Source organism: Trichechus manatus, unplaced genomic scaffold, assembly GCF_000243295.1.
Source record: "Trichechus manatus latirostris isolate Lorelei unplaced genomic scaffold, TriManLat1.0 scaffold00016, whole genome shotgun sequence".
NCBI classification, from domain to species: Eukaryota; Metazoa; Chordata; class Mammalia; order Sirenia; family Trichechidae; genus Trichechus; species Trichechus manatus.
The window spans coordinates 24,813,585-24,830,003 of record NW_004443952.1 but is presented as its reverse complement, the minus strand read 5'-3'; the positions used below and the strand labels follow the sequence as shown (position 1 = coordinate 24,830,003).

At 45.3% G+C, this 16,419-nt stretch overlaps 1 protein-coding gene across 7 annotated transcripts in view; it reads right to left on the bottom strand.

Annotated features, from left to right (window-relative positions):
• The window catches only part of PAX5 (paired box 5), a 202,929-nt gene that overhangs the window by 80,518 nt on the left and 105,992 nt on the right, over positions 1 to 16,419 (bottom strand). For 5 of the 7 annotated variants that reach the window (XM_004372255.2, XM_012554347.2, XM_012554348.2 and 2 more), the window contains one exon: positions 2,809 to 2,938. The exons of 1 other annotated variant lie outside the window; for it this stretch is intronic. In XM_004372255.2, the coding sequence (XP_004372312.1) occupies positions 2,809 to 2,938 (130 nt within the window). Of the gene's footprint in view, positions 1 to 2,808; positions 2,939 to 9,424; positions 9,482 to 16,419 lie in introns of all 7 variants that reach the window. One more of the 7 variants, XM_023727504.1, reaches the window with a different exon arrangement.

The following is a 16,419-nucleotide window of genomic DNA, read 5'->3' as shown; positions in this document are numbered from 1 at the left end:
TGTTGAATATGTCATAGCCAAAATTTTTTTCCTGGTCTGTAGGTTCTCTTTTTACTCTTTTGGTGAAGTCTTTGATGAGCGTAAGCGTTTGATTTTTAGAAGATCCCAGTTATCTAGCTTATCTTCTGCTGTTTGTGTGTTGTTAGTTATGGTCTGTATCCTATTTATGCTGTATATTAGGGTCCCTAGCATTGACCCTATTTTTTCTTTCCATGATCTTTCTAGTTTTAGGTTTTCTATTTACATCTTTGATCCATTTTGAATTAGTTTTTATGTATGATTGAGGTATGTGTCCTGTTTCATTTTTTTACAGATGGACATACAGTTTTGCCAGCACCATTTGTTAAAAAAAACTGTCTTTTCCCCATTTAGTGGGCTTTGGGCCTGTGTCAAAGATCAGGTGGCCATAGGTGGATGGATTTACATCTGGGTTCTTGTTTCTGTTCCATTGGTCAATGCGTCTGTAACTGTACTGGTTCCAGGCTGTTTTGACTACCTTGGCTGTATAGTAAGTTCTGAGTTCTGATAGTGCGAGACCTCCTACTTTGTTCTTCTTCTTCAGTAATGCTTTACTTATCTGAGGCTTCTTTCCTTATAAAGTTAATGATTAGTTTTTCCATCTTGCTAAAGAATTCTGTTTGTATTTGGATCAGGATTGCATTGTATTTGTAGACTGCTTTGGGTAGAACTGACATTTTCACCACGTTGAGTCTACTTATTCATGAGCATGGTATATTTTTCCATTTATGTAATTTATTTTGGTTTCTTGCAGTAGTGTTTTGTAGTTTTCTTTGTATAGTTCTTTCATGTCCCTGATTAGATTTATTCCTAAGTATTTTATTTTTTTAGAGGCTATTTTAAATGGTATTGGTTTCTTGATTTCCTTTCCATAGTTCTGTTTATTGGTCTATAGGAATCCAACTGATTATTGTTCATTATTGTTTTAATTTGCAGTTTTTAAATTATGAGTCAGGTGCACATCTTTCATATGTTGGTAGCTATCTGCATTTTTTTTCAATGAACTACCCATTCATGTCTTTTGCCTATTTTTTATATTTGTTTCCAGAAACTCTTTTTATATTAAAGAAATTAGCTTTCTGTTATCTGTGTTCCACTTTTGTCTCCAATTTTGTTTTTTGTCAAAAGATTTACATTTTTAACCATCATTTGAATATTTTTCTTTCTCTTTTGTATTTGGAACATACTTTAAAAGGTCTTTTCCACTCTAGGATAATAAAAAATTTCACTCATGTTTTCCTCTTGTTTTATTATGATTTCATCTTTTACATTTAAAGTTTTGATCAACCTGGAATTTATTTTTATATAAAGTGTGAAGTAGGAATCCAACAAGCCCAGTTTTTCAACACCATTAGCTGAGTGATTTATCTTTGCTCCATTGACTTGAAATGCTGCATTTATAAGCATCTACATACACTTGCATCTACTTCTGAACTCTATTCTAGTCCATTTGTTAGTTATTTCAGCATCAGTAACAGTTTTAATTACTGTACTTTATCATCTGCTTTTAAATAGGCTAGGATTTTTACTCGTTTCTCTATTTCAGAATTTTTCCATCTACCTCTGAGGGTAACATGAGTTCATTTAACAGAGTGCCTGGCACTCAGCAGATACTCAGTAAAGTGGCAGTTACTGTCACTATTAGCTAGTCCGGGCTTCTTTTCACTCTATCACCCCTACCTCCCTAATCTTCTGTAGTTCCTTGAACGGAGTAAGAACCCAGAAATCAGGAGATTGAACATAGGCTCTAACTCTACCCCTTACCCCTTACATTGGGCAAGTCACTGCCCCTTCTTGAGACATGGTTCTGCATCTATAAACTGGGGTGCTGTCAGAGGACTTGTCACACACTCTGCAACACCAGGGGAGAGAGCCTCATCGGACATCTGCGATGTTGGTAAAGGCTTCTCTGACTGAGGCTTCCAGGCTCCTTGTCCCGTTGTTGGCACCTTCCCACCTACAGGCTCAGCTGCACTCCAGGTTCTTGCCTACCCCCCACCCACACCTCAGGTGGACAGGACCAAGTCATTCTTGCCACTTGACTAATGCACACTTGGTGCCCAGATCTGCAAACAGGGCCCCAGCTTCTGCCTATACCCCACTCATTATTCCCACCTTACAGGTTAAAAAAATACAGCCCGGAACCGTTATATAACTTTTCCAAGATTACACAGTTAATAAATGACAGGTTCCAACCCTGCCTCTGAGGCCCAAAGTTTTGATCATTACACTGACAGCCTTTAGTAAGACAAAGAGGCTGGCCCTGGGCCTTCCAGAAAGGCAGCTGCTTTGCATACACCCAGAACCTTCCAGCCTAAACCTCCTGTCCTTCTTGACTCAACCTCTGCCTGGAAATCTGAAAAGCCAGCAGCAATCTGTGAGGATCCCCACTCATCCTTGAAGCTGGAGCCAGCCAGGGCTGCCTTTCTCAAGACAGGGATAAATCCTAGACCTCAGAATACCCGGCCCCACCCACAGGTGGCCAGGAAATCACCCAGGCCCCTCTGACATGAGGCTTCCCTGCCATTCCTCCCAGCTCACAGTCCATTTGTCATTTGTTCTCCTCTAGCTTTATCTAAACAATATACAGCCACTTCTCATCACAACCATAACCCCTGGCCCCAGCGATCTCCTGTCTGACCTATTCCAGGACTTCATAACTTCATTAAAACAAAAATGACCAGTGATGTCCAAGAGCACCAGAGCCATTCTTCCTACCACACATTCTCTCTCTCTCTCTGCAGGTCCAGTGGGTGCCCCTCTCATCGCCAACACCGCAGATGCCCTCACCTGTCACGATGGGGTAGGACTGCGGCCCAGGCACGGTGCTCCCGATGTCGGCGGGGGTGGGGCTGGTCAGGTTGGCCTTCATGTCGTCCAGCCCTCCAGCCAGCGAGGCCATGGCTGAATACTCAGTGGTCTGCAAGAGGAAATAGAGATGTCTCAGCAATGAGACTCCCAAGCATCCTAGCCAAATGCCACCACCATGTCCTAGGTTCAGTCACCAAGCTGCACTAGCCCACACCAGTTCCAAGGCCCGGGGTTGGGGGGTGGTTTCACAGAGCCCCTGGAATTGAGGGGGCAAATTCAGCACCAGACAGTTTTCCAGAATCGAAAGTTCTCCCCAGCTGAAGAAGTAGGTAGTATTCAGGGCAGCTTTCCAAGATTCCTATCTAGCTCTCTTTGTGGCCTGTAGTCCCCCTTCACTCAGCCCCAGCTGCCCAAAGACAACCATCCTCCTGCACTGATGCAGAGAGGGAGGAATCAGTAACCAAAAGCAAGGCAGAAGTAAGAGTCTTTTTGCCAAGAGGATGGAAAGAAAGGTTTCTGATTTCTATGCTCATGAACTACAGAAATAGAAACAGGGTTAAAAGGAACTTGGAGATTGTCGAGTCCAAACCATCATTTCACAGATGAGCAAACTGAGGCCCAAAGGGATAGACAGAAAATATATTTCTTGTTATAGGTCACAACCCAGCACTGACCTTGCCCATGGTCGACAGGGTAGAATCCCAGTCCAGTGGGTTGTTCACCATAAACTCTCACCCTAAACCCTGTACATCAAACCAACTGAGCCACAGATTGGCCAGTGTTTTTGAATATTGGAAGCACGTTAACAGCTGGTGTGCTGAAAACGCTTGTTTTACCCAGTCCACACCAACCACAGGCATTTGGCCCATGAATCATGTGCCTTTCTTTAAGCCATTTTATGAAATCAGAGCTTGCAATGAATCATTTCCTTGGCATTCAAGTCCCTGTCAGAATGGTCTCCAGAGAAGGCAATGAAGACACCAACCTGGACCTTCCCATTCAAGGACAGACTAAATTACAAATATTAGTGACATGTCTCTTCCTCCCACTCAACCCCTAATCCTATTTCAGGTAAAGAAAATACTTGCAAACACCTAAGCCAAACAATTTAGCTGTACATGCCAAGCTTTGGTGCAGGGAGTTCTCTCTGGGACCCTGGCATTAATGATGGAAGACACACTCCTGTCTGCCCAGATTATGTCCTGGGTACACAGGGACTGGGGAGCAAGTGGTCTTCTGGAAGGAGTTGCAGGTGCCCTGGGTGGGATAACTCTCTTAGAGTTGGGACACTGGGAGGGAAACCAAAGGAGCCATTGGGCAAGTAGCAGCAGAAGGGACTCAGACTCAGGCATGTCTCTGGTACTTTTCTCTGCCAAATTATCTAGAAAGTACTCCCTGGGAAGCTCAAATGCCAACTGGGGTTGATGGCATCAGTGAGCGCAGGAGAAGCTGCAGCTTCAGGCACCCTGAGATGGATTCTTACTGAGGACAGCTTGTCTAGGGCTCCCTGGGGCCCTTCAGTCATCTTCCAGCAGAGGCTGATTGTGAAACATGTAGACAACAGTACAGGTCCGAGGCGAGCCCGGATACTTATGAAGAAAGAACAAGGCTGGGGGATGGTCCTACCAGACATTCAGAATTACTACAAAGCTACAGTAATTAGGACAGTGTGGTATTGGCATAACAACAGATAAATAGACCAATGAAACTGAATCAAGTCCAGAAACTGATCCGTGCATGTATGGAGCCTTGATATATGACAGAGGTGATGTACAAATCAGTGGGGAATGATGGACTCTTTAATAAACAGTGCCGGAGTAACTGGTTATCCACCCAGAAACAAGGGGAAAAAAAAAACTGGATCTTTACTTTACACCAGACACAAAAATCATTTCCAGGTGGATTAGAGACCTAAATGCGAAAGGCGAAAGGCATCTAACGTGTTTGGCTCTAGGTCCAGCCAAAACTCCTTGGGAACAGGTCTGCCCTTCACGGAAGAGAAAACGGGTGGCCCCACGATTCTCACACAGGGTTCCCAATTACTGTAGACAAGGCCCCAGTTGGTCCTCCTATCACCCTGCTCCAATGCCTCATCTTCCGTGAAGTTTTCCTGCTCACCACTCCCCAGGAGGCATGAGTCTCACCTTCCTCAACAGCCCAGTGCACAGTGCTGGCACCTCTGTTTTTAAACTGACCTCATTAAGGGCACTCAGTCCTGGCATTGTCTCCCTGGGGACCAGAGAGTCTGCTCGATATGTCTGGCACTCAGTAGGAGCTCAAGGAATGTCTGCTCACTTATAGATAAGAGAATGACGGTGATCTGCTGAGGAGAGATCCCACGGCAAGCCATGCTGCCTCCCACCCCAGCTCTGTTGGTCCCACCAAGCAGTGGCAGGGCAATAACAACAATCTTTGCAGCCATGTCAAAAGCTAATGTTCATCAAGTACTTACTACGTGCCAGGAGTTTACCTGTATTATCCCATTTAATTCTCACAGTAACCCTATGAGATATGTTCTATGTTATTCCCATTTTACAGACGAGAAAATGGAGACTTCCAGAGGGGAAGTGACTTGCCTAAGGTCACACAGCTTCTAGGTGCTAGAGCCTGGGTTCATACCTGGGTCCATCTGACTCCAAAGGCTTGATGATTACCTTAATGGTCGTGACCCATTAACAGGTAGTAAAATAAATTTACTGGTACTAATAATTTTAAAAAATGAAATTTAGAATGAAATAGAACAGAAAATATAATCATGCCTCACATGTAGAAAGGGTAGGTCCTAGTTTGTGAATTTTTGATTCACTTAAAAATGAGTATGTGTGTACTAGATGGAGATGAACATATATTTCTTGTCATGGATCGTGATCAGCAAAGTTTGAAAAGCACGTCCTTCACTCCACGCAGTAGGGAGCTGTTGGGAAAAGGTCACTGTCTCCCACAGAGGACACCTGGTCACAGCGTTAGCCTCCTAATTTGCTAAGAATGAATTTGGGAGCAAAGCTCACCAGAAGCAGCTTCTTCAGTCCAATGTCATGTGCAAAGACATTAGTCAAAATATCTCTTATGGGGGTCTCCTCCTAGATGGTGTCTTCTGGAGTTTCTGGGCCCCTGATTGCAGGGACAGTGCCTCCCTCCTCTCTGTTCCTGAATGCCCTAGTGAAGGTCTGCACATAGTAGGTGTGTTGTGTTACTCATTCCGCATTCATTGAGCCTCTCTTGTATGCAAGATAGCACATTAAGACCAGACACGCTCTTTGACTTCCACTCACAAACTCTAAGGGAAAAGATACAAGGTCCCAGAAGCACCACCTTAGAGAGACAAGAACACAGAGCCATTCATTTATGCGAGGTGGAGGTGATCAGGAAATGTTTCTTGGGGAAGGCTGTAGTGAACCTGCTTCTGAAGCAATCTCCAACCCCTAAGTCTGGAAACAGCAGAAAGAAGGCTCAGAGGTGAGAGGACAGTTAGAGGAGGTGAAGGTAGAGGAGGTAAAGATGAACAGGTAGACGTGCTGGAATTTGACTTTTGTATGAGGAACACATAGCTGAACAAATGAATGAATGATCTAATGAATATCAGACTTAGCTGGGCCAGGCAGCATCTCAGCCAAGAGTCAGTGACCCCTCACCCCTTTCTACCCCTACTCCCCATTCCTAGACGCAGGCCTCTCCTCTCTGACACAGGCTGGCATGCCAGGTCTGCAAGGTAAAGCTTCTACTTCCCCCAAGAAAGCAGAGCCAACCTGAGTTTCAGAGAATTGCAGGAAGGTGGCCAGTGGGGATATCCCCTGCCTTAACTTGTACTTCCCAGACAGAAGTGCCTTTTTGCTATTTGATTTTGTTTTAGTCAATAAATTCATTATCAAACAAAGTTTATTTGGTCACTTCAACAGTTGGACTTAGAGTTGCTGGGACTTCCCGCCCAGCAAGCAGGGCAGCAGACGTTGGGAACTTTGATCATCTTTCCAAGACATGAAATGTTCAACTTGTGTTACCATGCGGTGGGTTACCCAACACTGCTGGCTCCCAGAAGGTAAAGGGAGCCTAATTTCCCTAAAGAATAGGGGCTTGAGGCACAGTGGGACTCAGACACCAGCCCTGCGATGCTCTTCACCATCTATGCCTCCCACCATCACCACCTCGCAGGGCCTACCTTGAGCCCAGCCTCTCTTCCTTGGTATAGATTCCGCATCTCTTATTCTGCTCCTGTATGAGCTAGTGGATGCTGCCATTTAGTTTTGGCATTTAATTGTTCCATAAGTTTTCATCATTGTTCTGTCCCTTTGGGTTGTCTGTGGTTTTAAAGATTCTTCCCAATCTCCTGGGCTCCTTGGACCAATGTTTATTTCTTAGTTTTGACAAAAGTACAATGATTACATAAACTGTAAACATTATTACTAGCTGCTGTTGAGTCTATTCGGATTCATGGCAACCTCATGTGTGCAGAATAGAACTGCTCCGTAGGGTTTTCAAGGTTGTTTTTTTGGAAGCAGATCAGCAGGCTTGTCTTCTGAGGAGCCTCAAGGTGGTTTTGAACTGCCAACCTTTCAGCTAGTAGCCGAGTGCTTAACTGTTTGTGCCACTCAGGGACTCATTCTCCTGGGCTCCTTAGAATATCACTATACCTGGCTGTGCCCCAGGCATTCCAGTGACTGTCCTACCTTTACCTGGAGGGCCCATCCCACTCAGTCATTACAGAACTCCTACACTGTCCACAAGATGGGCTCACATATCACCTCCTGGGGGAGGCCATCCCTAGACTCACACGTCTGCACAGATACAATCACTCCCTCATCTGTGCTTCCATATCTGGTGGCATTTTACACGGACCTCAGTATCATACTTCCCACCACATGTTAACAGCTGTTGTTTGTCTATCTCCACTAGGTTGCCTGGAGGGCATGGACCACGGCTGATGCATCACTAGATCCCTAGTGTTCACTAAGTGCTTGTTGAATGAATGAATGAGTGGTCCAGCTGCAGGACATTAGCCACAACTCTGAAAAATTAGGTGGGAAATATGTGAACAAGAGCTTCAAAGGATACATTAACCTCCTCTGTCCCCCTTACACCTCTATCCCTTATCAAGTTAGGGGATCAAAAAGCAATATCCTTATCCTATTAGTTAAAGGCCCTGGAGAAGTGCCTTCATTGATCTATGATGTAATATTAGGCATTCAACATTTGGTGGAGGCAATAGAGATGTCATACAAAGAACATTTCTTTACCTTTAGAGACACTGTCCGTTGGAATATTCAATAGTCTTTGTCAATACCTTCTACAATTCAGTACCAGAAGAAAGAGGTTTTTTTCTCCTAATGAATGGTTAGTCTGCTTCTGATTGAACAGTAACAACATTGGAAACCACTGCATAGCCCTTTTTGCCGTGGCTGCCAGGAAGCTCAGTCAAATTCAGTGCTCAACTGCCACAACCACATTATTTTTTGTTCCTGGCACAATGATCTTGTTTTCTCTACAACATTCCTTAACTTTTTTTTTTTTTTTTTTAAGCCTTAACTTAAGTACATGTAACTGTTTGCTTTGTAGGCCACCTCAAGTCAATTGTAAAAGTGGAGACTGGGAGAGATAGAAAAAAAAATGACAGAGAAAATGGGAAGGAAGTAAGAAAGGAGGATCTGGGAGAGAGAAAAAGCAGAAAAGAGAAGGCGTTATTGATGGCTCTTTTCCTGGTAACAGTAGCAGTCCACTTCCATTTACCATGGTTACTTGGAAAGTTAAGAGCTAAATAATGGGGTGCAGAGACCCAAAGCATGCATACAGTCACACATGTGTGGGTGTGTACATGCACCTCCATACTTGGGTACATAGCCCCCCCCCCACAAAGCCATTTACAGTCACAGAAAACAGCTGTGCTCCCACATTTTCTACTTCTCCAAGCTGTTGGAGCTCTTTCTCTGGATATCATTTTGGGCTTCAGCTCCCTCTCCATCAGGGACCCCATGGTGCAGTCCTTGACCATGACCCAGAAACAGAAATGAACTGAGGTCAGTAATTCACAGACTGTCTACTCCAGTGCAACCAATTGGGATAAAACTTCCTCTGCCTCCTGCCACAGGCTTCTATAAGCCCCCAAGGTCAAGATCCCCAGCCCCAGATGTGTGTACCCTCCTCCCTCCCTAGATGAGGGAAAGTCTTGCACTCTCAGATGTCAGAGCTAGAAGGATCCTCAGGGTCACCTTTCCCAACATGGAGAAACTGAGGCACCGGGAGAGGACGGGACTTCCCTAGTTAATTTCCATCTGCATCATTGACAGCCTTTGATCCAGTGATAGAAAGAACACTAAACTAGGAGTGATAACATGGCTTCTTGTCCCAGCTCTGTCTCTTTCTCACCTGTGTGACCTTAGGCACGGCAGGTCTCCTGAGCCTCATTTTCCTCATTAGTAAAATGGGGACTCTAATCCCTTGCTGCCTGCCAGGGTGATTGTGAAGATCTAAAGGATAAAGAGGGGAATAGCACTTTGGAAACTAAGAAACACGAGGGGTTAAGGAATCCTAGCAAGGGACTCAAGGAGGCACGTGCCCCCAGGAAAGCGTGTGCTGGGCGTCATTTGGGTTCCTAGGAAATTACCTGGAAAAGGACTGCCTGGGGCTGCACCAAGTATTGTCTCATCAGCACGGGGCACCACTGCCATAGCATGGAGGAGAAAAGAAACACAGACACGTGAGAAGGAGGGCCGCACAAAGGGAAGCAGTGTACAGGGACGAGACTGCAAGGGAGGCCCAGCCACAAGGCTTCCCCATCACCTGCTGGGCTCCTCCAGGCTCGCTGTGGGCCGCGGGTGGCCCTCGGGAGCCAGGCCAGAGCCAAGCCTACAACTCCCATCCTGAGGGACCCAACACCTGCCCACCTGCACACCTACCCAAAGAAGGACTGAAGATGGACTAGCGGAAGTATGTCTCCAGGGTCTGGCCTGATTACCTGGGAATGAGGAGAAAGAGGGATCTGGATGCCCGAGGCATCCGGGGCAAAGTAGGAGCCTGGGGGCAAGTCCCTCCTTACACTTCGCCTCTGCTTCCTATCTGCCTGAGGACTCTCACCTGATGATCTCTAAGTCTCCTTCCAGTGCTGATGGTCTTTGCATCGATAACTGCCCACATTACAACATTATGGATTCCCCATTTGCGTTAATTGCAAGGCAAGAAAAGAGAGATGGAGGAGGAATCTATAGGTTAAAGGAGACTTATCAACTGATCACAATGTGAACCTTGATTCAGAGAAACAAACTACAAAAATAAAAAGAACTTGACATGAAATAGGCCAATTGGAAATGCAAACAATGACTGGATATTTTAAGACATTATGGGATTTGTTAAATTTTTACTTGAGATGTAGTTATGTTTTTAAAAGCCCTCATCTTTTAAAGAATCATTCTAAAGTATTTACAGATGAAATGATATGAGGTCTAGAATTTGCTTCAAAATGTTGTTGTTAGGTGCTATCAAGTCAGTTCCAACCCATAGCCACCCTATATACAACAGAACAAAACACCACCCGGTCCTGCCATCTTCAGAATTGTTGCTATGTTTGAGCCCATTGTTGCAACCACTGTATCAGTCCATCTCTTTGAGTGTCTTCCTCTTTTTCTCTGACCCTGTACTTTACCAAGCATGATGTCCTTCTCCAGGGACTGATCCCTCTTGATAACATGTCCAAAGTATGTGAGACGAAGTCTCACCATCCTTGCTTCTAAGGAGCATTCTGGCTGTACTTCTTCCAAGACATATTTGTTTGTTCTTTTGGCAGTCCATGGTATATTCAATATTCTTCGCCAACATTATAATTCAAAGGCATCAATTCTTCTTCAGTCTTCCTTATTCATTGTCCAGCTTTCGCATGCATATGAGGCGATTGAAAACACCATGGCTTGGGTCAGTTGCACCTTAGTCTTCAAAGTGAAATCTTTGCTTTTTAACACTTTCAAGAGGTCTTTTGCAGCAGATTTGCCCAATGCAATACATTGTTTGATTTCTTGACTGCTGCTTCCACGGGTGTGGATTGTGGATCCACGTAAAATGAAATCCTTGACAATTTCAATCTTTTCTCCATTTATCAGGATGTTGCTTATTGGTCCAGTTGTGAGAATTTTTGATTTCTTTATGTTGCAGTGTAATCCATACTGAAGGCTGTGGTCTTTGATCTTCATCAGTAAGTGCTTCAAGTCCTCTTCACTTTCAGCAAGGAGGTTGTGTCATCTGCCTAACGCAGGTTGTTAATGAGTCTTCCTCCAATCCTGATGCCACGTTCTTCTTCATATAGTCCAGCTTCTCGGATTATTTGCTCAGCATACAGATCGAATAAGTATGGTGAAAGGATACAAGCCTGATGCACACCTTTCCTGACTTTAAACCACACAGTATCCCCTTGCTCTCTTCAAACGACGGCCTCATGGTCTATGTGCAGGTTCCTCATGAACACAAGTGTTCTGGAATTTCTATTCTTTGCAATGTTTCCATAATTTATGATGATCCACACAGCTAATGCCTTAGCATAGTCAATAAAACATAGATAAATATCTTTCTGGTATTCTCTGCTTTCAGCCAAGATCCATCTTACATCAGCAATGATAACCCTGGTTCCACAGCCTCTTCTGAATCCAGTTTGAATTCTGGCAGTTCCCTGTTGATGTACTGCTGCAACTGCCTTTGAATTATCTTCAGCAAAATTTTACTTACGTGTGATATTAATGGTATTGTTTGATAATTTCCACATTCTGTTGTATCACCTTTCTTTCGAATGGGCACAAATATGGATCTCTTCCAGTCGATTGGCCAGGTAGCTGTCTTCCAAATCTCTGGGCATATACTAGTGAGCACCTCCAGGGCTGCATCCATTTGTTGAAGCATCTCAATTGATATTCTGTCAACTCCTGGAGCCTTCTTTTTTGCCAATGCCTTCAGTGCAGCTTGACTTCTTCCTTCAATACCATTGGTTCTTGATCGTATGCTACCTTCCGAAATGGCTGAATGTCAACCAATTCTTTTTGGTAGAGTGACACTGTGTATTCCTTCCATCTTCTTTTGATGCTTCCTGTGTCATTCAATAGTTTGCCCATAGAGTCCTTCAATATTGCAACTCGAGGCTTGAATTTGTTCTTCAGTTCTTTCAGCTTGAGAAATGCTGACTGTGTTCTTCCTTTTTGGTTTTCCAACTCCAGGTCTTTGCACATTTCATTATAATGCCCTTTAAAATCTTCTGTTCAGCTCTTTTATGTGATCATTTCATCCATTTGCTTTAGCTACTCCACATTCAAGAGTAAGTTTCAGAGTCTCTTCTGACATCCATTTTGGTCTTTTCTTTCTTTTCATGACCTTTTGCTTTCTTAATGTATGATATCCTTGATGTCATCCCACAATTTGTCTGGTTTTCTGGTTTAGATACCATCTCAAGAATAGAAGACGGTTCAAAATAAAGTGGGGTTAAAAAATGTAGTGTATCTATACAATAAATTCTAGTAAATAATAAAAAGGAATGAAGTATCGATATATGTTACAATCTGGAGAAACATTAAAAGCATTATACTGAGTGCAAGAAGACAATTACAAAGGACCACATATTGTATGACTCCACTCATATGGGCCGTCCAGAAATGGCAAATCTATAGACACAGAAAGCAGAGCCATGGTTGCTTTGCAAACAAGGATTAACTATAAACAGGCACCAAACAGCTTTCTGGAGTGATGGAACTGTCCTAAAACTGGACTGTGTTGATGGTTCACAGCTCTGTAAATTTGCTAAAAATCATTGACTCATAAACTTAGAATGAGTTAACTTTCTGGTATTAAAAAGTATTCTTCAACAAAGCTGTTAAAAATAAAGTGGGCTTCTGGGGGGAGTGGAAGTATCAATGAAACAAGACTAGCTGTGAGTTTGTGATAATTGTTGAATCTGGGTGGTGATTACTTGGAGGTTGATTACACTATTCTGTCCACTTTTGAAATTCTCCATAAAGTAAAAATAAATAAATAAAATAAAAACAACAACAAAAAACCAAACAGCACATACTCAACTTGTGGCACCACTTACAGGCATTCATCAGCTACCCAACAAATCCCTGTGGAATAATGAGAGAATCCAAGAGGCTAAGGACAACCAGGAGTTTTCTCCCTTGCCCCCTCTTCCTTGTGCCCCTGCCGCACCACAGAAGGCCATTGTCCCTGTATCTTCAGGGACTCTGAAGTGCCAAACACAAGACGCATAAGCCCTCATGTGCTTAGCGCGTCCCAGATGCAAAGTCCTTGCAGGCCCATCATGTCCTTTGGAATCCTGTCCCTCCCGCAGCAGCCTGGGGAGTGGGCAGACACAGAAACAGAGCTCAAAGAGGGGAGCCTGGGTATGCCAACTCCAAGCTCAGTGCCTGTCCATTACTCCAGAAGCAGAGTTAGAAGTCGAGAAGACTTCACTACCAGCCCAAGGTTACAGCTCGGACATCTACACATGGTGGGACGCCCTCCTCCCTCCTCCGTTTTCAAGCAGAACTCAACTCCTCCAGCTGGGAAGAGAGCCCTGAATGTGCAAGCAAGGAGGAGGAATGCTCCACGTTTTTTAAATCTGGGTGCATAAAAACTCTGCCCTGCAAAGCGTATGTTAAGGAGCAGTTGTTTCTTGATTACAGTGTATTAAATTGATTGGCAGGGAGCCTAGAGACCTGGCTCTGCCTCGGACACCCACAAAACCTGGGCCAGATGCCTCCTCTCTGGGGCCTCAGAAGCTCCATCTGTCAAATGAGGGGGATGGAACAGAACTGTCAGGTGCTTCCAGCTCTGAGACCACACCAGGGTCAGAGCCCGACGTGGGCCAAATGCTGGGGGTCTCACCATGTGAATGGGGTTCTTCCTGATGTGGCATTTCATCCCTACTAAACTAAAGATGAATCAAACTTGAAAACAAAAAGTGCTGAATGGAGGGACTATGAATGATGCTTACAAAAGCACTCCAGAATCTACAAAGTGCTTCTGTTAGTTTAGGTAGGGGGACACCCTGCCAAGGATTTCGAATGGCCTCCCTCTTCCAGGAAGCCCTCTATGATCTCCCCTCTCCTGGATAGCTGAGGAGTCCTCTCTCTGTTCCTATACCACCTAAGTGGGCATGTCTCTATCACTGCACATGTCATTCTGCATTGTGCACTTAACTGTTTAGGGCCCTCATTCCTCAACCAGACTGTGAGCTTCATGAGGATGGGGCTGTGTCTTTCTCATTTTTGTGGCTGCAGCTCCTGGCCCAGTGCCAGCTCTGAGCAGATGTGACATAAATGCCCGTGGAACCAAATGAGCAAGGACAGGTACCGTGACCTGGCTCTGCCAACAGCACCAGAGGTGCTTTCCAGTGTCACTGGGAGGATAAGTGATGTCAAAGCACTTTTATTCATCAGAAAGTACCACGAGCATGGACAAGACCATGCTCATGATTCATTTGGCACTACAGAACTGTGCCCCTGCCTGGGCCAAAATGGTTTACAGTGGAATCAAGGGGCTTCCAAGAAGAGATCTGCAAAGTACAAATGACTCATCTCTCCCTATTCTGTTTACAGAGATGCTCCCGAGGGCTGTGGAAGAGCAAGGGAAGCCCCAGGGAAAAGATACTGTGGTTTCTGTCCAGGAGAAAGTTTTCTAGCAATGACTGATCAGGAGGCCCCTTTCTTTCCCTGGCCACTTAGAGAACCTTGTTGTTGTTGTTGGTTGCCCTCAATTCGAATCCAAATCATAGTGATCCCATGTGACAGAGTAGCACTCCCCCATAGCGTTTTTCTAGGCCTTAATCTTTACAGAGTCAGAAAGTCAATCTGAAAGGAAGTAAACTGTTGAGCAATCTGGGATGCCCCACCACTCTCATGCCAGGTACTTGAAGATGGGACTCCTCCCTTTGCACCCCTCATTTGGGCCCCTTGAGAGCCAAGGGGCTTGCACTCCCTCAGGGTTAATGGGTCTCCCTGCCCTTCCCACTTCCTGGCCCTGTAGTAGGACCAGATAGCTGGACCCCATGATGGACCACCTGGAAGAAGCCCATGGAGTTTGGCCGCCTGGAGATGGTTCTTTGTTTCTGGAACTCCTGCTCCCTCTTCTCCACATCAGCATCTGTTGATCACACAGGCAGACAGAGCCAAGCAGGCCCTGGGGCTTCCCAGAGAGGGTGGCCTCCTGCCCATCCCCTCACTCGGATCTTATTCAGGCCATCTTGACTGCAAGTTTCTTGACTTCTGGGCCCCAGTTCTCCATCCTCCAGAAGTGGAGTTTTGTGTTCCAGGCCTCGTCATTTCTCTTGTATTTGGGAAGACAAGGAGCGGATGACCTTTCTTCCTCCTAGCTTCCTGCTGGCCGAGCCCAGGACCTTCTCCTTTTCCCCCGTTCTTGCAGATTTCTCAAGGTTCAGAGTGAGCAATGGGCTGTTTTGCTTTTTCCTCCCCTCCCTCGTTCAGCTTCACTTAGGGTAGGCCCTTGCTAGGCGAATCAGGCTGGGATGCTGCCCTCAGGAAACTCCCCAGCTTGAAGGGACAGCAGACACGGACCCAAACGTCCATGGGTTAAATGAAGCATGAGATAAACATCCTAAAGGAAGTGCAAGGAAAATGCCCCATAGGGTCTCTATGAGTCGAAATGACTTTACGGCAACAGGTTTTTAATCTTTACAAGAGCAGATTCACCAGGTCTTTCTCCTGCAGAGCCACTGGGTGGATTCGAACCACTGACCTTTCAGTTAGCAGCTGAGCACTTGACTGTTGCACCCCCAGGACTCCTTTAGAGATTCTTAATCAAAAATAAAAAACAAATCCATTGCCTTCTAGTCTATTCCAACTCACAGCGACCCTGTAGGACAGAGTAGAACTGCCCCATGGGGTTTCCAACGCTGTAAATCTTTACGAAAGCAGACTGCCACTCCTTTCTCCCACAGAGTAGGCTGGTGGGTTTGAACTGCTGATCTTTCAGTTAGCAGCCAAGGGCTTAACCGTTGCACTACCAGGGGCTCCTTTAGAGAACCTCCGTGAGCTCCAAATCTCAAAGTCCAAAGGATCTCAGGGGTTATGGAGGCTGATCTTTATCTGATGCTTAAAACCTACCAAACGGGCATCTCCATTGACGGGGAACTCACTTCCCAAGGCAGCCACTCCATGGTCACACAGCTCTGCCATTAGAAAGTGCTAAATCTGCCCCCTCGAGGCCTCCCCATGTTGGTCCTGGGTGTGCCCGCTGGGGCTCCAGTTCCAACAAACGTCCTCTTGGGCCACAGACTCCAGTACCCTCCTGGCCTGGATCCAGTGTAGAGCCCCAGGTCTTCCACTCCTCATCCTGGACACGCTTTCTCAGACTGGGACGTAGGAAGCTTGCTTCTGCTTTCCTGGTGGCTTCATCACCTGGCTGACTCGTGCCGCTCACACAGTCAACGCAGAGCCCGCTTCAACTTCATTAGACATGGAAAGTGATTGTGTTTATGAGAAAAAAACAGACATTCATTTTCTTCCATCCCTAAACAGTGTGCTATTTGCAAGCTCATCAGGCCAGAAGACTGCAATGATGCTTCTAAACCCTCCCTGACTCCACATGGCCTCTAGGTAATGTCGATGACCCAAT